The sequence below is a fragment of the Ictalurus punctatus genome, chromosome 27, assembly GCF_001660625.3.
Source record: "Ictalurus punctatus breed USDA103 chromosome 27, Coco_2.0, whole genome shotgun sequence".
NCBI classification, from domain to species: Eukaryota; Metazoa; Chordata; class Actinopteri; order Siluriformes; family Ictaluridae; genus Ictalurus; species Ictalurus punctatus.
The window spans coordinates 14,018,011-14,043,726 of NC_030442.2; the positions used below are offsets into that span (position 1 = coordinate 14,018,011).

General features: G+C 42.4%; 1 protein-coding gene across 2 annotated transcripts in view; it reads right to left on the reverse strand.

Moving 5' to 3' along the window:
- The window catches only part of nfatc3a (nuclear factor of activated T cells 3a), an 83,387-nt gene that overhangs the window by 42,603 nt on the left and 15,068 nt on the right, over positions 1 to 25,716 (reverse strand). For both annotated transcript variants that reach the window (XM_017458563.3, XM_017458564.3), the window contains exons 2-3: positions 19,449 to 20,607; positions 11,666 to 11,828 (exon numbers count right to left, since the gene is read on the reverse strand). In XM_017458563.3, coding sequence (XP_017314052.1) covers positions 11,666 to 11,828; positions 19,449 to 20,607 — 1,322 coding nt within the window. The remainder of the gene's footprint in view (positions 1 to 11,665; positions 11,829 to 19,448; positions 20,608 to 25,716) is intronic.

The window sequence follows — 25,716 nt, forward strand, 5'->3', positions numbered from 1 at the left end:
TTTACACTGTGTCTCATTCACCCATTCACACACACACACAAATGTAAATGTAAGCATAATGCTATGCTTAGAATGAAATCTAATCTTAACATCGGTATCCAAACTGAAAATGTCTGGATCTAGTTTTTAAAATAAAAGCTTATAAGAGCTCCAAACTTTAAAAAAAAAAAAAAAAAAAAAAAGGTTTTCTTTTTTCTGGGGACCAGCCAAATGTTCTCACAGGGTCAAAACCGTCAGATATTCTTATCCTTTTGAGGACATTTGGTCTTCTCTGCGGAATAAACACACACACACACCCACACACACACAAATTGTGGCCCCTTACTGTGGCCTTGTGCCAACATGTCTAACAGTATGTACTGGACAATGAGAAGGGTCTGTTCAGCACCATAATGTTTACATAATGTGTGTGTGTGTGGGTGTGTGTGTGTGTGTGTGGGTGGGGGGTGGGGTCTGTGCATGTAAATGTAAATGGAAGGCACACAGTAAGACAAAAAGAGTGAAGATCTGGGAGGTTAGGCAGCAATTTGTCTAAACAAGGTCAACACACACACACACGCACACGCACTGAGAGTGGCATTTACTGTAGTGTGCTGTATAAGGCCTTCCCTGCTCCTCATCAGCAGTGTGTCCTCCTGTTAACTCAAGCTCTGCCTGCATGAGGTCCACATTAAACACACCCTCAGGCTGAGAACATGGTGAAGCGCTTTTCTCTCTCTCTAACACACTAAAATACAAACAAACGCACACACACAAACACACGCACACACACAAACACACAAATAAAATAGCTGGGTGACAGAACAGTTACTGAGAACTTGGATTGCACCAAATGTTAAGTGGCAGAATCTATTAGGCTAAAAAAAAAAACAAAAAAAGAGCAAAAAGCACTCCAAAGTTCGAATCAGTCGATTGAGTAATTATGCCAAATACACTGAAATCAATAAGCCAAGCTAAATACAACAGAGCAGCCCTCTGGCACAGTAAAATGCATCAATGTGTGAAATTCGAGCTGTTTGCTGTTTGTCGTCAGGTTGCGTTGCTATACGAAGGGACTGCGATGCATCAGAGCGACAGTGCGGGCAAAAACAAAATTCACCTCTTCACCTGCTTATCTTTGAAATCAGAAACAAAAAAGTCGACCAGAACCACAATAACAAGCAACCTGAAAATTTTCATACTGTTCAAGTCAAAATAACGCTGCGTTCGATTCAAAATCGTAACTCCGACCTCAGACTAGGAAAAAAACGGATGGACAATGGAATTCCTACTCGTAAATTCGAGAAAGTCTCCTCAACTCCGAGTTCAGCAAGTGATGTCAAGTCTACATCAATCGATACGTCAAGTGACGTCAAGTCTACATCAATCGATACGTCAAGTGACGTCAAGTCTACATCAATCGATACGTCAAGTGACGTCAAGCCTGCTCACAACATCAACAGTAAACAAAGAAGCGCTTCTTTATTTTAAATGAGTTATACTGTATATACTAGTATATGCTTTAGATCAACATATAAACATAAGGTGTGTCTCGATCAGCTCCCTCGCTCCCTAGGTTGTGAATCAGTATATCGTGTACACGAGTTGGGGCGCTGGTAAGGACCCTGGCTCACTACACATTGAGGACAATGATGACTCAATTTCCGGTGGCATGACTCCGTACCCGCGTAAAACGTCACCACTGGCATTTATCAACAGGCAGGACCGACATCTTTCTGACATTTACATATAAATTTGTTAGCTTAATTACACACGTTTCTGTCACGGTACTTCAAGCAGGATCGTAGGCTTAAAAGTTATTAGACTCAAACCAACCATATACAGAATGTCAAATGACGTTAAAAATCGCTAACAAAAGAAAACACGTGAGAGCTACAACAACGATAACCATCTACGTACAAAAATCCCACAATGCAGCACAAAAACCACGGAGTTCGATACTCTGTACTACGTTCCCTTACTGATAATGACGTCATATATTCTGAAGTCTCTCGTTCCAGTGCACTAGAACGATCCGGCGATTGAGACAGCCCATAAAATGGCCGACTGCCTGATCAGCACCCTGACTACTGAATTAAGGAGCAGATTGGGACGCACCCAGATTCGATTGTTAAATCTGTAACACTGACTATTAAGTGCGCTTCCCACTTCCGATAAGGTTAACGGTTTGATGGGCCACTGAATTAACACTTCACCTCGTACAAGATGTTACTCAATGCTCAAGCTTTTTGCAGTGATGTAATTTAATTTCTCATAAAACAAAGCAAAATTGCTGAGATTGCACAAAAGCAAATCATCAGATAAATGAAAAAATACTTGAGAATCAGGGTGCACGACTGAAAGCACAACGTTGCGGTTTTATGATTAGAATAAAAACAGAGCTAGCGTTACGACGGAGTGAAGATCAGCACAATTAGCAGTGACACGCAAAGCCACCGTTGACCTGTTGCACGTGCACGTGACGTCTCTCTTGCGAGCCCGACAACAATGTCGAACTCGCTCCGAAGCGGTAACTCAATACCATTAAGGAAGGTGTCGGCCATCTTGGATTTCATGCTGCTGTTATCCAACACCGGGCTGCCCTGTGAAGACGCAGAGGACATGCCATGCATAACTGACGCCCTGACCTTGTTTTTTTCTCTCCCAAACTAGAACTGTCTCTCAAACCGAGTATCGAAAAAGAGCTTCAAAGCCGGGCTTCGAAACCAAACTCTAATTAGAAAATGTTCATTCAATCATGTCTGTGTTTGCAATTGCATTTCACATGTGGGCATAATTTGAGAAACAGTCAAAATTCAGTCGCATTGTTTGAATGTTTGCATTTGGTGTAATTGCTGTATAATCAGCCAATTCCACTGCGAGTCTAGAGCATGCCTCTAACACGCCCCAGATGATATTCTTGTTCGCAGTCGCATTTTTGTTGTCAACAAGGTGCACAAGTCAAATCAAATATAGCGTGCAGGATGTTGGATTATGTTGGCATATCACCTGGATCTGAAATCCAGTCGCAATAAAAACACTGATACACCCTCTGTCCTTCTCTCCAACCTTTACATCACATTGTGAAACTATGAATAGTGAAAATGGCCTAGCTTTACAAATACAGTCTATTTGCAGAAGTATGAAATTAAAGCTCAGTCTGTGTATCTAGGATTTAGGATGTTGAGCAATAAGCAGGAGCAATATGGAGGAATAAAAAGGTCATGGTGGATCTGGAGTCTATCCTGGGAACACTGGGTGTGAATTGGGAATACACCCCAAATGGGAAGCCAGTCCATCACAGGGTACCATACACAAACACATTCACACCGAGCAGCAATTTAGTGTAGTCAATCTACCTACTGGCGTGTTCATGCAAGGCAGTAACCTGAGAGCTCAGGATCAAACCTAGGACACTGGAGCTGTGAGGAGTCAACATTATCCACTGTGCTACCATGCTGCCATTGTATTACAAGCCCAATTCCGAAAAAGTTGGGAATAGTATGGAAAATGCAAAAAAAACAAACAAACAAACAAAAAGAGTCATTTGAAAATTCTATTCACCCTGTACTATATTGAAAACATTATTAAACACATTATTTGATGTTTTACTTTGTGAATTTTATTTATTTTTGAAAATATACAAAAAATCAAATCTGATGACTGAAAAATCACCTTTTCACCTTTTTAATAACACTTATTAAGCGTTTGGGCGCTGAGTGAAGACACCAGCGGGTTAAGTTTAGCAAGCGGAATTTTCCCCCATTCATCCATTATGCATTTCCTCAGCATTTTGCGCTTCATAATGTGCTACACATTCTCAATCAGAGACGGGTCAGGACTGCAGTCAGGCCACGCTAGCATCCGCACTCTCTGCTTACGCAACACCGCCCTTCCTGTTATAATAACCTCCACTCTTCTGGGAAGGCTTTCCATTAGATTTTGGAGTGTGTCTGTGGGGATCTGTGTTCATTCAGCCACAAGAGCATTACTGAGGTCAGGTACTGAGGTCAGGCAAGGAGGCCTGATGTGCACTCAGCGTTCCAGTTCATCCGAAAGGTGTTCAGCGGGGTTGAGGTCAGGGCTGTGTGCAGGACACTCGAGTTCTTCCACTCCAACTTTGGAAAACCATGTCTTCATGGACCTCGCTTTGTGCACAGGGGCATCGCCATGCTAGAACGGGTTTGGTCCTCTTAGTTCCAGTGAAGGGAAATCTCAATGCTACAGCATACAAAGACTTACAAAATACTGTCCAGTTGTGTGCTTCCAACTTTGTGGCGACAGTTTGGAGAAGGCCCACATATAGGTGTGATGGTCAGGGTCACATACTTTTGGCCATAATATATATAATGAATAGCAAATATGGCTGTTTGGCTCTAAGATAGAATGGTTATTGATGCTTTGAGGGGTTTGATCACATGCGGTAATGAGTAATCACACCTACTTTGTACCTACCTTGTGTTTAATGCATTCTAATACACTCGTACCCGCACTGTGTGCATTACATTTCCAGTACAGAGAATGGAACATATGAATAATATCTGATATATGAGTAGGTACAGACTGGGTTTATCTATTAATCTGTTTAATTCAGTTTTGACTTTGGTTTTGCTTCATATAAAACAATAAAACCTCTTTTTTATCAGCCATATTTGAAATGGCAAATTGAGTCAGGCAGCTAGTAGACATCTCATGGGTCCTTCTTTAGGAAAAACGGGAGCAGAGCTCCATGGATTTGGGGCAGCTCTGTTCTGATGGAGGCGGAGCTCATTTCACGGCTGGAAAAAAAAATGTGAACAGAAGATAGAAACCCAACAGATAAAAATATAAAACCTGAAAGGAAATAGCAACATTCATCAAGCTTTTATGCGGACTTGGTTACTGCTGGTTTAGAGGCCCATTTCAAAACTACAGACTGCACCTTTAAAAGTACTGAGGGGCTAAAAGTATACATGACTAAAATATGTGTCCATTCTATAGTTGTGGGGTTTAAGAGCCCGTTTACTTCCTACTTCCTGTTGTGACATAAAATTTAGCCACCAATCACAAGATTGACAGGAAAATGACACTTCGTGCAGCTTAACACTTAAAAAACTTGGTAAGATCATGCTAAGCATACACAAATGTAATGTTTTATGTCTTGCTAACGTAAAAATCATGGCTACATGCGTATGCGACTGATGATTATGGTAAAATGGGGGGGGGGGGGGGGGGGAAGCAGAGAACACCACTGTGGTAAATATGTGCGGGTGTGTGTGCGGTGTGTGCAATGATGCTGGCTGCCTGTGTGTGTCTGTGTGTTTTTAACTGGCTTAATTATGTGTGCGCACACACAGGGATGCCTAAGCCAGATGGGCTAGGGACTTACATGTCTCTTAGCAACAGGTTTGCTGATTATGGTTTGCCCCCTGTAACGTTAGCCCTCGAGCAGAGAGCAAGAAGGCAGGGGGGGAGGGGGGGGGGTGGTAGTTAGGGCTACTGTAGGTCAATATGGAGCATTCCTCCTAGATCTCTCCTGTGAATCAGACCAGTCCAAACACTCGGAGTAAACAGTGTCACTTTGTTTCGCCCGCGCTTGTCTGGCTACTGTATGACACACTCCTGTGGCCGCTGTTATGGCAGCTTTACATATGGCTTTCAACTCGGCACATATCCCACGTGTCTCCAGCTTAAAACTGTTGAAAATGGTGTTAAAAATGGTGTACTTAATTTATACAATTTTGTAAAATGTTACTTTTTTTTTTCTTTCAGATTTGTTAAATAGTAAAGTAGTTATTAATTCATGTATTTATTGAACCCCCCCCCCACAAAAAATAATATACAAAATACAATTGTAAAGACTTTTAATAAGATACAAACTTTTTTCCCTCCCCCCCCCCAAACACATCACTACTGTATTTCCAGTTTGTGAGCAAATGCCTCTGAGAATTGCCATATACTATCGTCGTCATATCGCCCGCTCCTACTTATTTATACAGGTAATACCCAACTCAAAATATTCACCTTCAGACAACAGAATTTTACTTGACTCGCTGTGTATACAGATATAAACAGGAGTCATCTACTTTACTGGGATCAGTTTAATTTAGGAAGACCTACTAATTATTACTGTTGATTTCTTACGAGGTTTGAATGTGAGCCTCAGTGTGCTATAGTAATAATATACGCAGGGACCAATAATTATTTAAGCACGTGCCCTGAGCAGACAGTTCTTCAAAACTGGCTTCAAAGAAGGGTCACCTGGAGGGTTTCCTAGAATTTAAACCAGTGAATATAACTCAAGAGGGTTCACATGTTTACAACCAATCTATCTGTAGTACTGTAAACCAAATATTTTGCCTCATACCGACTACTGACCTGTTTCTCTTGCTCCTAACTCATTAACTAGTGTACTCTAATGACCTGTGTGTTTGTGTGTGTGTGTGTAATGGGTTGTAACTTTAAGCCATTTATGCGCTAATTTAATGCAAATTGTGTGACGTTCTCAAGCAATAACCGTCTGACCCCAGTGTGTCAGTTACTCCATCACCTTTGAGATGCTAATATTCCAAAGCTTCACAGCTACACTATAGCTACTCTATCTACACACAAGCGCAGTACAGACACACACTCCAGGCGTTACACTGCCCGGAGTAAACGAGCACACACGTACACGCTTTCCCACACACAGACTTGTGCCAACTGGGGCAGATCTCGATCTCTCTCTCTCTCTCTCTCTCTCTCTCTCTCTCTCTCTCTCTCTCTCTCTCTCTCGCTCTCTCTCTTTCTCGCTCTCTCTCTCTCGCTCTCTCTCTCTCTCTCTCTCTCTCTCTCCACCGAACTGTACAGGGGATCAGAAGTGGAAGCTTACAACTGCAGTCGAGAACATGTCACAACAAGGAACAGAGGAATGCAAGCAGACTGAGGGGTGAAAGAGACAAATGTACCTAATACATACATACCAACACACGTGCGTACACACACCGACTGAACAGCCTTTTGAGGTCAAAAACCTTGCTCTGAGTGATGAACGGAGATTCAAGAAAACGACAGCAAGAGACGTAACAACAAGCACCGGAGGCTCTTGTTCGGAATCTTTTCTACATGGAGTAACCGATATAATGGCCGTCCTTGTTGCAAAATGTCAATTAAAAACTAAAAGTCTTTTGCAGTTGCAAATCTAGTATGTGTTTAAAAATAATTTTGCTACTTGAACTGCTATGTCAGGGATAGTTCATGTATTCCTGTCATTAATATGTAGTTCGGTATACTCTGGGATATTAAACAGTCCGTACAGAGGGTTTTTTTGGGGACTGTTGCGGGTCAAATAGCTTGATTTGGCGATTTGAAGGGGGTTTTTTTGTGCTTTTTTTGGGGATAACTACTAGATTTGGCAAAATTCCAATTGCAAGAAAGTGTTTTGCACGCTCTTTCACAGTGATATTTGTCGGTAAATGAGACCTTTTAGCTGTACACTTGTTCGACGCACGTGCATCGAAGAGGACTAAATGCGCTTCGTGATGACGTCACATGACACGTCTTGGCCCAAATCTGCAGACAATCTGCGGTAATTTCGAATAATTGCGAGCTCCTCCGAATATTGCGGAGTTTGCTTGATTTTGCGTCGATTCCTGCGACCGCAAAAATCGCAAAATCCTGGACGGACTGACAACGATACACCAAAAAAAACATGTGCGGGTATAATTCTGTTTGTCTGTACGTGCATAATAAATAAATAAATAAATAAAAAAAACACACTGAGGCCAGATGGAGGTGATGTTATATGATGAGCTCACACCTTCAAACACTCACACAGCCTGAACTCATCATAAAGACCATCTCTCTGTGCAATTTCAGCTCAATTCCACCATCAGGTCACAGCAACACCGATCGACTGACTAACGGCACTTCCTGCCACGAGGCCGTGTTTATCCTGGACGCGATCGACGTATTGCTGTTTTTATAATAACACTGAATGAGCTCTCCAGCCAGCCGAACAGAGTGAGCCGGTCGACGCGGTGGGCAAACAACGAACAGAGAGCATGCCAAGGGGTGTTTGGTAAACACACACACACACACACACACACACACACACACACACACACACACAGTCATACATACACACAAACAAATACAGTAACGCCTGTACATGACGCTACACACCCATATTACTCAGAATGACGAGAGCAAATTGGGATGGTCAATATCTTGTGCAGCTTTTATACCAACCTTGGTGTGGACCTTCCTTAGTTTGGTCTTGGTCTGTATCCAAGTGAACTATGGTTCAGGTTGTTACTGGTGGTACATTGAACCCTAACCCTAATTGCTAGAAACTGTTAGTTACCTTAAACCATGGCAAATGTCGACACAAATGGTTAACAAGTATAGTATTTCTCTACGCATTTCAACTCCTGTCTGTCAGTTGGACTTCTTTCGTGCCTAATGTATCCGAGTTGGCGTACGGCATTCGCGCATAAAAGTTCCCTCCGATTCGAACCCTTCACCCATGACACAGCTCTGAGTGTGTATTACTGTTACAGGTTTGTCAGGGTCAATATGCTTTTCTCCCCTGACACCCTAATCGGAATATTTATTTGTTCATTTCATTTTAAACAAAAATTCCTACGCGCTGTAGCTTCAAGTATCCGCAGAGTGAAGTCCTTACGCTCAACAATGCCATAGCCTTGGCTGAGAGCAGGTGGTGTGTGGCTTATTGCTAAACAGCTATAAAGCCAACCACTACAGTGCTAAGCTGGAATTATGCATCCTCAATCATGGTGGAAGAGGAAGTGGGGAAAGCGTTTATGTAATTACGCACTGCCTCTTCAAAGTACTCAAAGAGCACAGTCGAACGCAAACACACACTCACACAGCGTACAAAGTGAGGACAAACCTAATACTCCACATCCAGCACAGCCGACATCTAATGTGGGGAGCAGGAAAATAGCTTAAATGTAGCTCATAAAACACTAGAATTAACTAGACAGCAGACAAAAGAATGCATGTGTGTGATCAGATAAGACTTGTTAATGCTGTGGCATTAACCAGTGTGTGCGTGTGTGCGTGTGTGTGCGTGTGTGGTTATTAATAAAAAAAAAACTACTGTTCTTCCCAGTTGACAAAAAATGTCCAGGACGTTCCCTAAATGGCTTCTACGAACGTCCCCCAAACGTCCGTGTGTAGGGTCCCCTTGATGTCCTACGGACGTTGAAGGGGACATTCGCAGGACGTCCAGTGGCATTCGGGAAGCTTAGGGGACTTTCACTGAAATTAACACATTCAGTAATATTATGCTTTGTTATGCTAATGTTATGACTCTGAACGTCCGCCAGCGAACGTTATGAACCGGACCAAAGTCGGACCTAAGTGGGACGTCCCCTGTTTGCTGGGTTAACATTTGTTGTGTCAATATTTTAACAGGCCCCTGAAAGTACTGATCTAAGATCAGCTACACTATCTCATAGTATATCACATCAAATTTGTCATGATCTTAACACGAGAATGACTCCAGATCTGTGCTCTGGAGATGTCCGACCGATGAAGGAATCATTCTTTCGATCCAGTTCTTTTGAGTGAAGTGGTCAAGCCTGTTCACAATTCGATTTGAATCCAAGCTTGTGTGCTATATATGCAACGTTGGTGTGATTGGTTGAAGAATTCTAGTACAATTCCCACAATCTACTACCGTATTTTGAAATCTCAATCCAAACGTTATACGATAAACAGGTTGAACTCGTAAATGACACGATCGGCTCGTCCTCTGAACCGAACTTTGTTGTTGGCCATGTTCGATTAAAGGATCCAAACAGTTACGTGTCGAATCTAAGATCCATTACAACAGCTGCTAATGAACTTGCGAAGTTCGACATCATTACTTAACTAACTCACGAGTCTGATCTGTTGGATGAATTCGTTTCGGAATCCAACAATGGCTGAAGGTGGAGCTCCAACCCTAGATGAGGAAGAAGAAGTAATCCCCAAAAAAGGAGCTACCTCCGTAATAGGGAAGTGGTTCCTATACAGCATTTCCATTTGTTTTTCCTGCAGTTCGATTATGAATTAGTTGATTTAGTTCTTCTGGGACTTTAACGTAACTACCACTTAACCCTCACAGGAAGTAGTAACGCTACCGTCAAAAAGTTAGGGTTACTTAGAATATACCGTAAGTAGCAAACTGCTTGATAGAGCTGGGCTATATTTGGGCAGTACTTGAGGAAATTTCTGTGATACGTGATGTGTATCACGATATATAACTTAGCTAACAAACTGTCCGGAAAACAGTAGTAAAATAAACAAAAAAAGGTTAAACTGACTTTAATGGTACTTTCATTTCATGCCCACAAAGACAAAGAAGATTATTTTTAATTGTGTCAAATCAACGGCATCCATTCAGTACCATTTAATTTGTAAAAACATACAAATATACATCAACATACCAACGATATGTCAGAAAAATGGATCGTGTAATCATTTATCATGATATTAATATTATATCGATATATCGCCCAGCCCTACTGCTTGAAATGGCTTTTCTTATCCCTATTCTTATTTCCACCACCGAAAATACATCTTACAGCCAAAGAAGGCTGTTGTATAATTTTTTAATATATTATAATAATGTAATATATATCAAAAAAAGTTGGAACTTATTGTTATGCTGAGTTCTGTATTAGATATGTTAATTTCATGTCTGAACGCTTTGTATAGTATACAAGAGATACTGTAGTGAGCAAGAAAGCAGGTTTTATAGACTCATTTACAGAATGTTTTCAAAACAAACAAAAAATAGCAGAAATGACATCACGATCGTGAGTCAGAGACACGCAGTGCGCAGGGTTTCTATCCTCCTTGTGGACGGGAAACGTTTGGGAAGCGAACTGAAAAATCGACTCTAGCTAAAATATCTGAAATGACCTTGATTAACCAAGTCCATTTGAAAAAGCAACTTAAATACAGAAAAAGAAAGAGAAAATATCACAAGCGACTAGAAACTATACGGAAACTAACAGCCATATTAGTGTGCTTGTTAAAGCAGCTCACTTTCTTTCGTAATTCCTCATAGTAGCAAATCAAAACACATTTAAATATGCTCAGTATAAATGATGTTCGATTTTTGTGCAGGTAAATAATGTTTTTTTTGCGCACCCTGCTTCTATGTTGCTCATTTTTGCACATTCCTATCAAAATGTTGTATTTTGTGACCGACAGACTGAAATAAAACCAATGCATACAGTATCTACAGGGCTACTGGACTTCATATTGCTCAGTTATGACCCTGCAGGGACTTTCTTTCTTGTACTGTATTCCCAATGCTCCAGTGAAAACGGCACGCGATCCACCCAAACAAATCTATCCAAATGACTTGAACTGCTTTGCATAGAAATGCCTACTTTATCCGTTCTACTCTACAGTAGCTGTGCTGATTCAATCAAAGCGTTCAACACGGCACAGATTCTGTCGGAAAGGACTCGCCTGAGGACTCGTGAGATGACATAATGCACAAATATCATAAACGTACAGGTTACGGTCTGTGACATATAGCGAGATATTAGGGAAGATATTAGTTGAGCTCATGGCCTCTCCTCCATTTAAAACCAACATGAAAGCGAGGCTTTGTAAAACAAACTCGTCCTCATTGAACAGGTAACAAGACACTCTGTGCGCTTACATCACCGCCGGCAGGTGGCCGGTTGCCGTGGTGACTCACCTTGACGACAGGGTGTCCGCCGGAGGCTGCTTTGATGGCTCCTCGGCTGCCCTCGGTCTCGTAGTGCGCCCGGTGGTGGGCTTTAGGATGCACCTCGATCTTCAGTTCATACTGACTGTACTGACTCGGCAAGGGCCAGTCCAGGGGGGGCAGAGAGGAAGTCCTACACACACACACACACACACACACACACACACACATAAACATATATAATTACACCAGGCTACTTTGAATATTAATTCTCATTCATTTGTACATATTTAGTGAGAAAAGCCTCAAACCCTGTTCAATATATTCATTTATTTGAAGCTTTTATCCAAAGTGACTTATAATTGAGGGTTAAGAGGATTAAGAGTAAAAAACAGTTCCAAACATCTGAGCTCTCCTGGGTCTCTTAAATTCACACGACATACAAAAATGAAAATAAAGATGAAGAGATACCTGGGAAATAACTGGCTTTGGAGTTGTTTATACAGAGCTCTTAATCGGATTTGAAGAACATTAGCTAATTTTGCACTCCTGCAGAACTAGAAGATTATTAAGACATTTTGCTTTGTACTCAGGTTCAGTTCTTTAGTTTGTTCCACTGCAGTTCACATTGGGTGCGTCTCAGTCAGCTCCCTAGTTCAGTAGTCAAGGCGCTGATCGGCCATTTTAAGGGCTGTCTCAATCCCAAAATCCCATTCCAGTGCACTAGAACGTTCGCTCCTTAAAAAAAAATCCCACAATGCACCGCAAAAAACCATAGCGCATCGATGCTGATTATGTTCGCTTACTGGAACTGACATCATATTTTCTGAAGCCTCTCAGCTCGAAACGAATAATAAAATGGCGGACGAACTCTCAGCCAAATCCGTCTACGAACGTACGTAGCTCGTTATCGTACGTAGCTTGGCGATTTTAACTTTATTTGACGTTCTGTATATGGACTGTTTGAGTCTAATGACTTTTAAGTGTTTGATGATTTAAAAAACTCCACGAGATATCCTACGATCCTGCTTGAAGTACCGTGACGGAAACGCGTGTGATTAAGGAAACAAATTGATATGACTTATAACGTTAGAAAGATATCGGTCCTGCCTGTTGTTGCTAGATGCCACTGGTGACGTTTTACAAGGCGAGTACGGGGTCATGTCCCCGGAAATGGAGTCATCGTTGTACCAATGTGTAGTGAGCCAGGGTCCTTACCGTATTTTTAAATTCCATTTCAATGAAAATAAATATGCCTAATCTTATGTATCCTGTAACTGTCTAAAATGGTGGACATAAAATGATAGAAAATGTCAGACTCTATTTCCACCTATGGCCAAAAAATATCATACATGAGTGAAGGTAACAAAAAAAAAAAAAAAAAGGATAACTAAAAATCTAAATGTGAACTAAAAATTGAGCTGATCACAATGCAAGTAAATAAATAAAAAAATAATCAAGTGATGATACTTTTTTTTTCCTTTGAAAAATTCAAGCATGATTTGATTAGAACCGTGCAGATTTGATCAAATGTTAGTCATTATTTAGGACTATGTTCTGTACATTTTGTATCATTTATACCACAGAACTGAATTTTACCAGCATATCGATGTTTTATTATTTTTAAGAGACCAAACTGTCATTTATTTATTTATTGTTTTTGGAATGTTTCTGTATATATCTTAAAACAATACAAAACCAATATCCTCGCCAACCCCCCCTCTCCAGAACTCTGTGACCATACGTAATTATTCTCATACGAAAACATAACGTCAGCACATCCTTATGACTTGCGTGTAAAATCCAGTGGATGTTATACATTATCCCCCAAATCCCGCCTCTCACCGCAGGGGCTCTGTTCTTACAGGATCTAATCTGCTGAATGAAAGACTGCTGGTAAAAAATCTCAGAAGGGGGTTTACCCATGACTAAGGCATATTAACTCGAGTTGTTTTAGGAACGCTGTAATATTCCAGGAAATGAAATAAAAGTGCTGTGTACAAACTACATGTGAGGCACTTTGGGAGATAAAAGCAGCCGCTTAAATGACAGTAATGGATGGGTAAAATGGAGCAGCAGAGCGTGAATCACAGAGCCTGGGACTCCACAGTGAGCACACACAACACAGGCCACGTCCTTGCTGAGTCACAGAGCGAGCTGAGACTACCAGCTACAAATCAGAAGACCCTGAGAAGAGCATGTGTGCTGAAATATGGGTTGAGTAGAAAACGTATCTCAATAGCTGCCCTATAAAAAAAAACAAAACAAACCTGTGCATGTATGTAAGGACAGAAGTGTACGCATCGCATGGCACAGGAGTTTGTCAGCATAATTTCAACCTTAGATTCGAAGTGATAACCAAGTAGGCCAAGTTCTGCGTGTGTGTGTGTGTGTGTGTCTTTTATGTGCCTTGTTTAGATGTGGGCTAACAGTTTCACTAAAATGAATATGCTAAAGACTTTGGGATTTCAAACAATGTTGCCATTCATCTTTTACAGAACCAGGAATTCTCAGAAATTAAAGCAAGTGTGTGTGTGTGTGTATGTGTGTGAGAGAGCGTGTATGTGAATTGAATGTGTGAGGGATGAAAAGGTGTATGTATTGGCCTCAGCGTGTGTTTTGCTTTATTCTGGCACTCTGTAATAGTCTGTATATTAAAATGCTGATTCAATGGCCAGCAAATTTTACCGCAAATATCCTCCAGGCCTAAACCTCACCTAAGTGACTCCTTTATGCCACGGCCTAGAGGAGCGCACACACACACACACACACACACACACACACACACACACACACACACGAGAACAAGTACAGTCACAAATATTAGCCTGAACTCACTTCTGCAATATATATATATATATATATATATATATATATATATATATATATAAAAATTTTTTTAAGTAGCAAAAAAATCATTTTATAAGCAAACTTATAATGTCTTTATTAGAACGCTGGCGCACAAGGAAAAGGTCGAGGTCGTGGAAAACGGAATGATGGAAAATACTTAAGTGTTGACATTTACATGGGGAAGAAAGGCAAATGAAAGAGACAAAAAAAAGGCACATGTTTCTGACATGTTGCTCAATAGGATCACATGATGACCGTGTGCTAGTTCAGATTGTCAGTGCAGTCCTGGCACTGTAGAGCAGAAGAGACGGATCGCACGGGAATACAGAATAACTCCCCTGTTATACGCAGTTCTAAGCAGTTAAACTTTACGGATCATCTGCTAGATCTTGCGGGAACAGGCGTGAATAGTGAATAATCAGACACTGGACTTCTGATCGGAAGGTTGTGAGTTCAAATCCCGGCACCCCTTACCCCTAACTTAATGTAAGTCGCTCTGGATAAGGGTGTCTGCCAAATACAGTACCATGAATGTAAATGTAAGTAGCTCTTAAATACAGAGAGAGTTATATGTTTTGACATGACTTATCTAAATGAAATACGATCCTAAAATTCATTTACAATTCACCACAAGATTTCTAGCATCCTCTACAGAGTCCGGTACGCTACTTCAATATATGTAGCTATATCTACTTTCACCAAAAGAGATGATCTGACTAATGTAGACGACCGGCTAGACCTTTTCGCCAAACACACAGCTTCAAGAATTTTAACACAAACAAGAACTCGCTTTCCTGTCTTCCTCCAAAAGCTCTCTATTCCTTTCCTTTTCCAGCCCTACACTGTCACTCCCTCTCTCTATCGCTCACAGGAAGGCCCAGGGGAGGAAGTCTGTCATGGTAACCGTAGCTAGTTTGAATGTCAGGGGAATCCTAGGGCTAGTAACAGTGTGACGGTTTGCCCAGTGGCCTACAAAGTGTACCATGTTTCTCTTGAGTCCAGCACTAACGTTATACAAAACACACACTGTTTCTCCATGCACAACTGATTCTCCAGGCTCTCTGTGCTTCAACGTGACAAGATTAATGCAGCATGGATGAGTGTGTGTGTGTGTGTGTGTGTGGAAGATGGTGTGTACTATTGATATAAAGGTGTGTTCTGCTACGCCATGTATTCAAGGATATCTCAGATGTCTCCACACCGCAGAGAAGCTCGCCTCACTGCCAACAGTTCCACACAGACCATCTGCTCTGAAAGCCAGGCTTCCAGAGTCTCTTTCACTCTTACCCACACACACGTGCACACACACACACACAAACACACACACACACACACACACACATACACGCGTACACACAGTAGGAGCAGGTCTGGTTGTTGGGGCTGCAGGATCAGATGGCAGGATCATGTATCATGTCAGTGTTGTGTGCGAGTATAGCTGTGATGGGATTAGGCCGAACAGACACAGAGCGCAGACTCGCCTGACTGGAGCTTTCACAACCTGTTTGTGTAGAGGAGATGACAGCAAGTAAAAAAAAAAATGTGTGTGTGTGTGTGTGTGTGAGAGAGAGAGAGAGAGAGAGAGGCAGAATGAGAACGAGTCAGAGAGTGAGAGAGTGTGTGTGTGAGAGAGAGAGAGGCAGAATGGGAACGAGTCAGAGAGTGAGAGAGTGTGTGTGTGAGAGAGAGAGAGAGGCAGAATGAGAACGAGTCAGAGAGTGAGAGTGTGTGTGTGTGTGTGTGTGAGAGAGAGAGAGAGAGAGAGAGAGAGAGAGAATCATGTCATGTGTGAGATCAGGACCTTTAAGGGCTCGTCACTGATTTATGGTTATAGAGGCCAGTGTATATACACAAACCCTACCATCACATTCCCACTGCCCTGCTTTCCACAACACACACACACTCCGAGTTTACACTGCAGAATCTCAGATTTGAATTCTTCAAATCTCACCTTTAACTGTGACCTTTAACCAGGTCTGCTGTTTGCTGAGCACAAAGCATCCATCCATTTGCCGTACCGCTTGTCCTACACAGGGCTGTACGGGAGCCTGGAGCCTATCCGAGGGAACTCGGGGCACAAGGTAGGGGACATCCTGGATGGGATTCCAACCCATTGCAGGAAATAATCACACACACACACACACACCCATTCACACACTAGGGACAATGTAGAAATGCCAATCAGCCTGCAATGCACATCTCTGGACTAGGGGAGGAAACCGGAGTACCCGGAGGAACCTCCGGAGTACCCGGAGGATATGAGAACTCCACGCACACAGGGCGGAGCTGGGATTCGAACCCCTGACCCCGGACGTGCGCAGCAATCGTGCTAAACACTCAGCCAAAATTTGTCAAAAATAATTCTGATAATATTGGCTGACGTGATGATAACCACAATTTGATCTAATCTTAAACTTGTTTTCTTTCTTTGTCTTTTCCTATTTCCTTTTTTTTCTTGTAGTTCATATGTTTCCTTTCTCTCATTAGCCCTATACAGGTGGGATTAGTTTCACTGACTGTCTGTTGTAATATCTTTACACATGTCCTCTGAAATAAAACTCTCACGTCTGGACGGCAATTAAATGAACGTGTGGGTGAGTGAGTTCCCACAGGGTTGTTTTTCCTACAAAACCAGATGTTTGGGTTACACATGATCGATTTGGGAAGTGTTTAATACGGGTATGCGCGCTAGATGGCTAAATACGGCAGCAAGCAGTCAGAAAAACGTAAGACGCAGGATCTGCCTTGGAAAACCAGAGGGGACAAACGTTACTAGACCACTGCAGAGTTTGCCAATGACAACTGCGTTTAAAATCACAGAGCAGCACCTGTGAACGATGGAATTACTCTTCATATGAGTGTAATCTCATCCAAACAGGGCTACCGTACCTCTTTTTCTTATTCTGTTTATCTTGCATTGTCTTTCTCCCTCTCACCCTTCATCCCTTCCTTCCTTCTTACTAATCCCCATCAACTTTCAGCTCCTTACACACACACTGTGTATTCTCTTCGGGAAATGCAAATCTAGTTTTATATGGTCAAAAATGAAACACAAGCCAATATTTTTAGTTACAGTGCCCTCCATTAATATTGGCACATGGCACATTTACATGGTAAATATGAGCAAAGAAGGCTGTGAAAATTTGTCTTTATTGTTTAACCTTTTGATCTTTTGTTAAAAAAAAAAGAAAAAAAAAAGAATCTGCTCTCATGGATATCAAACAATTGCAAACACAACACAGGTTTATCCCAAAAAATATATTTGTTAAATATGGGTGTGCAACAATTATTGGCTCCCTTTTAGTCAATACTTTGTGCTATCTCCGTTTGCCAAGATAACAGCTCTGAGTCTTCTCCTATAACGTCTGATGAGGTCGGAGAATACATGGCGAGGGATCTGAGACCGTTCCTCCATACAGAATCTCTCCAGATCCTTCACATTTCGAGGTCCACGCTGGTGGACTCTCCTCTTCAGTTCACTCCACAGGTTTTCTATGGGTTTCAGGTCAGGGGACTGGGATGGCCATGGCAGGACCTTGATTTTGTGGTCAGTAAACCATGTTGATTCTGATGTATGTTTTGGATCATTGTCCTGCTGGAAGATCCAACCACGGCCCGTTTGAAGCTTTCTGGCAGAGGCAGTCAGGTTTTCATTTAGTATCTGTTGATATTTGATAGACTCCATGATGCCATGTATCCTAACAAAATGTCCAGGTCCTCTGGCAGAAAATCAGCCTCGAAACATTAAAGAGCCACCACCATATTTAACCGCGGGCATGAGGTACTTTTCCATATGGCTACCACTGTGTGCGCCAAAACCACCTCTGGTGTCTATTGCCAAAAAGCTCTATTGGAACTTCTTAATTGTTGCCCTGATGGTGGAAATCGACATTTTCAATGCTTGTGCTATTTTCTCATAGCCACTTCCCATTTTGTGAAGCTCAACAACTTTTTGCCGCACATCACAGCTATATTCCTTGCTCTTACCCATTGTTATGAATGACTAAGGGAATTTGGCCTGTGTGTTACCTCATATTTATACCCTTGTGAAACAGGAAGTCATGGTTGAACAATTTCCTGTTCCTAGTCACCCAGGTGTACTAAAAAAATATCAATGGGAATACACTTCATATATATTTTTCTCATATGAATGCCAATACTGATTGCACACCTATATTTAAAAGATCATTTTTTTGATAAACCTGTGTTTTGTTTGCGATTATTTGATATCCATGAGAGCAGAGTATTTCTGTGATTTATTTTTTTTAAACAAAAGGTCAAAAGGTTAAACAATAAAGACCATTTCTCACAGGCTTCTTTGCTCATATTTACCAAGAGTGCCAATATTAATGGAGGGCACTGTATCTGGACCTTTAGTGGTTACGATTGTCAATTTCTCACGCACAAATTAACGGCAGAGACTCACAGATTCTTACAGAATTAGTCATCTAAAGGAATAATTAAAGTGAATACAATTTTCCTTTCCATTTCACTGTGCTCTTGCGTGATCTAACACTTCCTTTCACACGCCTCTCTCTGCTCTTTCCCTGTAGTCATTTTTAACTAAATAACAAATATTCAATGTTAGCAGTACTGCTAGTGTGATGCTTAAAGTTAGCTAGCTACAAGTTGCTGTTTAATCACTGTGCTTCACTGTGATCCTGCAGTGATGTGTCTGTGGTCTAATTGTGTGCGTTTTTGTAAGATCCGATCACAGCCCAACGCTAAAATACACATTCTTTCAGACACAATGATACCCACACCATATGAGACCATCTCAATACCGCAGCTGTGAATGACTGATTTACTTTTAAAGGATTCCTAGGGCAACTCACGGTATTGTATACTGTGACTTGATAATACTGCCAGACTTGATCAGCCAATGAAAATCAATATATAATGATATAACCCTGCATGCATGTGAGAAACAGCAGAGTGTGTTATCCATGATCTGTTCTGTTACCTGAAAATAGGTGTGTGTCCTGGTTTGGGTTTGTTCCAGGTGAAATGAGAGGGCACGGAAAGGAATTGCTCCCCAGCTCCGTCTTTTTTCAGTCCGTGCATGGATTCGTCAGCCGGGGAATCCCGAAGCGGTGAGATATTTCCCGAATCGTCCCGGCTGAGATCGTTCTTCCCGGACTGTAGCGTCGCTGTACAGTCCTGTGATGTCTTCCTGGTCTTGGAAGGGATGTCAGGGTCTGAGGTGCAGCACTGGAAGGGTGCTATACGTACAGGACTGCCGATCCAGGTGTCTTCAGTGACGCTGCCCCTGGGCGAGGGGCCCGGGGTCGGTGTCGGGGAGTGATGGGGTGAACCCGAAAAGCAGATATCAGCACTAGAGTGGCGCCTTTTACCACAAGGCGATGTGGGACGTGAGGATGGGCGTGAAGGTGGCCGTGGGCTGAGCCAGTTCTCGTCAGTAACGCTGGTGCGTGGTGAGTGGCATGGTGACTGACGTGGAGAGAGAGAGTGGGTGTGTGGGTGGGAGAGTGCTGGGGCGTAACCCGGATGGTGGTGGTGATGGTGCTGTTGTTGCCATGGCTCCTCCAGCGGGGCACCCTGCGGTGAGGAGAGGGGAGATCCGAGTGTGAAACGCGCCGCTGCTTCGTTCAGCTCCGAATCCACGTCGTCGTACACATGAGACATGGACTCGCATGATGAAGCGTCTGAGAACCAGCTGCGTGACGACAAGCTGCTGCAGGGGCTCGGGCTCAGTGATGAATCACGGTACGAGTGATCCAGTGGCAAATACAGGTGGTCCCGAGACAGCGGTTGCTCGTGGAAGTCCCTATCCACACCTTTGGACCTAAGGTCATCCTCATTCCCATCTAGCTCTTGCTGGCAGCTTGGGGAGATGGAGGTGATCTGGATACTAGGGCACTCAAAGGCCTTGGGGGGCCTACCTGCACCTCCTCCACCTCCACTGGGAGGGTATTTAGAGTCCAGGGACTCATAGCTGGGCTCAAAGGGCTTGTGGAGAGGCTGCAACGTAGGAGAAGTAGAGATGAGCTGTGAGTGAGGCTGGACTCCATGCCTCTGGACACCTAGGTTCTGGTTCGCCACTGCTGGAGGCTGACCCACGTTCAGGATGTAGAATGATGTGGTGTCATCCGGCTCCAGATCTGAAAAGAGAGGCCAGTAAGTTAGAAGAGAAAGAAACTAATCGGATAGGATGATCGTCTTCATATCCTGTACAATTACAAAACAATCGGACTACATTAATTCAAACGAATTACATTCTTACTCAGTCTTAAACATCCAATGTGTTTATCTTACAACGTCCAATATGCAGCATAGTACAAGATCACTTTTCAAATCACACCCATTTCAGGAGGAGGAAAATGTTTAGAAAAGAACGGAAAGGCAAGCTGGGAACGGTACAACATGTTACATAAACACAACAAGTTCAACAGTTACAGATGACTTTAATGCGCCGTTGCGAACTAAACAAAGGGCACGTGAGGACGCCACACCTCCTGACACTGACACAGATGGCCTGAAGCTAATGGGCTGGACTCATCAAGATCATTAAAACATCAACACATACAATAGTTTTGATGCAACTGTATTACACACACAAATGCGGAGAGAGTGAAAGCAGTGTATGAACCACTGTGTCCTGATTTATTAAACCTGATTGGTTAGAAAAAAAAAAAAAAAAAAGGTCACGACACAATCGGGCTAGAACTTCTGGCTCTCCCGTGTTACTAAAGTATGATGTTGCTGACAAGCTTTCACTGCCTAACCTGCTGACAACGATACTTCAGCAGAGGATAAGAACGCACATGGCTGACCAAAACATTGCTCAGGAAGTTCATTCCACAGGTAAACAGGACGTAGAATAGGTATTTACGTCACAGCTATTTTTACCCGCTATTCAGATTTCAGCATTAACAACGCCGTGTGATGGAAACAGGCTCTCCATACAAGGAGAATGATGCGCTCTTTGTTTTTTATCATCTTCACTGATGATCATCCAGCCAGCAAATCAACTTGTCGTTCCCTGTGGTGCGAGCGTGGCTAATATGCCGTCTGTCCCTATCTTTCAAGGCCGGCGTCCCAGGAGGCTGATAAGACAGATTAAAGCAAACAGATCTCCCAACCCCCTCTCTCTTTCTCCTTTATTGGAGTGCTTTTACGTTGTCCTTGTTCGGAGAAGAGTTCGGCTGTCTACAAACAAGCCACCAGGGAATCCGTCCAGACCACAACTCTCAGCCTGGGTCAACAAAGAAGGTACATGCGGTGTACAAACAATGCTCATGTCTCTACACCGGCGGGAGAGAGAAAGTCCTTCCGGACGACTCGATAACGTCAGAGGAGAAGAGTGTGAAAAGCAGAGGAAAACAGGAAATCATTGGAGGCAAACTGCTCCACATAAGTTCATATTTAGAGCTGGAACGTCAGCATGCCTAAAAGCAGGAAGCACACCCACTTACTCAAATAGTGCACACACACACACACACACACACACACCCCTCCCCGCCCATCAAGTTGGGAAATACATTCAGACACAGGCACATGATTCAGTCTGTCACCACATGGTAACCGGCTCTATTAATAACATCAGTTAAAGAGCACTGCGGAACACACACACACATGCACACACACACACATGCACACGCACACACAATATTGTTCCCTCACTATATTAGATGTCATTCGTGAGCTTCCAGTGAATGGGTGGACCAAGATAGCTCACATACTTACGCTAGCCCTGCGTTATCCTTCAACATTTAGCAACATAAACCTGATTACACTTCGATAATCTTTCCTACTAATGTCACTCGGTCACGTTCAAAAAACACAAGCACGCAAGTAATAAAACACCGACGTTTTCGGACATTTAAACACATAAAAGCAGGCGATACACCATAACCCTTCTGACCAGCACTCATACTCTGAGAAGTCTGATAAATATGGAACAGCGCCTCGCTCTCTCTCCGCTTTGTTGTAATGGATTTATTTATAGCAGCCCCACATGACCCGCATGTCACAAGACATCCGTATCCGTGACAACACATCTTACTGGACAGAAGGGATACTAAGCCAGAAAGTCACACACGACTGTGCACTTTGACCCAGGAAGAACAGGGTCCATACGAAAGGTCTCCGAATAACTAGGTTCACATGGCGGGTGAAATCTGATTTATAAATAGATCTGACAGATAGATGGAGCTGATTGGTTTACATATACACCTGACAGAGAGATGTGACATTTATAGATAGATGTGATTTATTTATTTATTTATTTAAACATGTCTGATGTCTTTACAGACAGATCTGATTTATTTATAGACAAACCTGTATATATTGAAAGACGGATTTGGTATATTTACAGATAGGATCAGATTTATTTACAGACAGATCTGATTGATAGATTTATGGTCCATTCTGCACACTACAATCGACCTTATCTGATATGTTGTTTGGATTGCAGCCGTACTGGTTCTCATATGTACCTTTTTTATTATAGTAATGATGCCAGAATGTACACTGAGTAATGTGGAGTGGGGAAAAGAAAGAAAAGAAAAAAAAAAACAAAACCCAACATAAAATCCTATTTAACTTATCAAACTAAGCCACATTTAAACGGATTTTAAATCAGATACAAATGTGGCTTGGATTTTATTGGAAAAACGAAGCCAAATTAAAAAAAAAAATTTTTTAAATAAATAAATCCATTTAAAGTAATCTTGATGGAGCCGTGTTGTACATTAAATGACTCATTCATGTATGTCTTTAATAAGACAAAGCAGTTATTTTCTGTGTCTCCGATGCATTAACCCATAACAATAGTAAATAAGCAATGAGCTAACATATGAACCACAAACTACAGAAACACAATCTCCCTCTCTCTCTCTCGTTCTGCTTCTTTCTCTCTCCATCACTCTGGGACCTGTTCCAATAACTTTCACATTCGCTTAGAAGTTCAGTGAAGATGGCAAACATCGTATTGCCGTTCTGCCTCCCGAAGAACAACGAATCTTTCATCCAACTCCAAGTTTACTCAGCACACACAATGCTGGCCTTCTTCTCCACACATTCACACTCCATTTCTTCATTTAGCGCCACTTCACTAAGCCACCACTGTTTGCCTTTTCTGTTAACACAAATAAGCAGATGAGTGAAACGATGGACGGATATGAGAAAGGACCAGCCGGAGAGACGGACTGGGTAACTGAGGACTGACATGAGCAACATCTGCTTCGAAGACAAACAGTGGCATTTAATGAATACTTAAGGTAGTGATACATCAATTTTATAACCTATTGTTTCTATAAAAAGGTGACCGAGCTTTGCATTTATGGCATTTGGACTTATCCAGAGCAAATTATAATGATCTCGTTTATACAGCTGAGGAGTCGAGGGTTAAGCGCCTTGCTCAACGGCCCAGCAGTGGCAGCTCGGCAGTGCAGGGATATGAACTTGCAGCCTTCTGATCAGAAGCCCAACGTCTTAACTACTGAGCTACCTCTTCCCCCGCTTAAATGCCAAACGTACTATAAACATTTGCGCTAATTTCAGATGCCTTTTCAAGACACTTATCGATTTTTGACCACACTTTCATTTTATGTGACTCTCTTTGACCCACACTTTTCAATCTCAGAGGCTACATTTCTGAAATTGAGGGCCAGTAGCTACGTGACAGTGACTTCATGCTATCGTAGCCTACTAATTAACAGTCATGTTCTAGCTAGGATACTTATGTTGGTGAAATTAATTCTTGAAAAAATGTATCTTGAAAACTGTACTATCACAACAGCCATCAGACCAAAAACGCTCTTTAATAATCACGACGCATCTACAAATGATCTGATGATGGTAACAGACCCTGTTTCCTGTTGCTGATGGTCTGAGTCAAGTTCAGACAGAATTAAGGATTCAAACCTCGGTGCTGTGGCTGAGCTCCAACAGAACGTTCTTGTGCTATGGTCGTGTTTGAAATTTCAAGCTCTACTCTGTAACCCTTCTCCCAGCCTCACCCTCGACACCCTGCTCAAACACCCTCACACATAAACACATAAACACTTGAATGCTGTGAGGTCAGGGACAGCTACCTGATATCTGCTTACAGAATCACCTTGAAGCCAAGTGGGAAAGCACCCTGTTCAGGCCAGGATATGACCATCTGCCTCTGGAGATGTGGAGGAAAAACAAGGGGGAAGACGGACAAAACAGCGGCTACATTGACGAAGCAAAGCAGCCACGAGCAGCTAACATCCACACCAAGGGAACTGAAACAATACAATCAGGGGCCACAGTGAAAACTCAAGGACCATATCAAGGAAGGTAACACGGGAACGGGAAGAAAACCTCTGATGAGGGTGACACCAAGGGAAACAGTATTACATAATCAGGGGCCACGGTGAAAAATCATTGACCACAATAAGGAAACTGAGTGACTAAGGAAACAGGGGCCACACTGAAGAAAGCATGGCTACAATAAGCAAGCAGGGCCACACCAAGGGGAAAAAATACACTGAGAAATCTGGGGTTGATTGTGATAAAATGGTAATGGTGCCTCCTAGAAAAATGGCTTGGTAGAAATTGGTAGATATACTATATGGCCAAAAGTATGTGGACACCTGTCCTTGTCCCTTCTGCTCTCCGGACCTGCCTGATCCAACCTGATGGCCTACTTCTGGTTGGAGTTCTCATTACTTGCAAACCACTCACTGCTGCTGAGAATGGCCCCACATGGAGATAAATGAGATTACTTAGAAATCATAAAGATGGCTCTTTGGACTGCAATTGATACAAACGGTTTTGATACGATGGTTTAGAACTACAATTGCTGGGATAGCTTTAGGACTGCAACTGCCATGAACAGTTTTGCACGCAAGTCTCCATCAGTGAACAGTTGATAACTTCAACAAAATAGACTTCATGTTAAAACTATCATGAATTACCTGGTTACACAACTGCACTTTTTGACCATGTAGTTATAGAAGGGAATTATTTCTAATCCGTTGTCACCCAGATGAGGATGGGGAGAGAGTAAGGTCTATGAAGACATGGTTTGCCAAGGTTGTAGTGGAAGAACTCGAGGGGCCTGCACAAAGCCCTGTCCTTAACCCCACTAAAAACCTTTGGGATTAACTGGAACACCAACTGCGCACCAGGCCTCCTCACCCAAAATCAGTGCCTGATCTCACTAATGCAAAGAGCAGAAATCCGAGCAGCCATGCTCCAAAATCTAGTGGAAAGCCTTCCCAGAAGAGTGGATATTT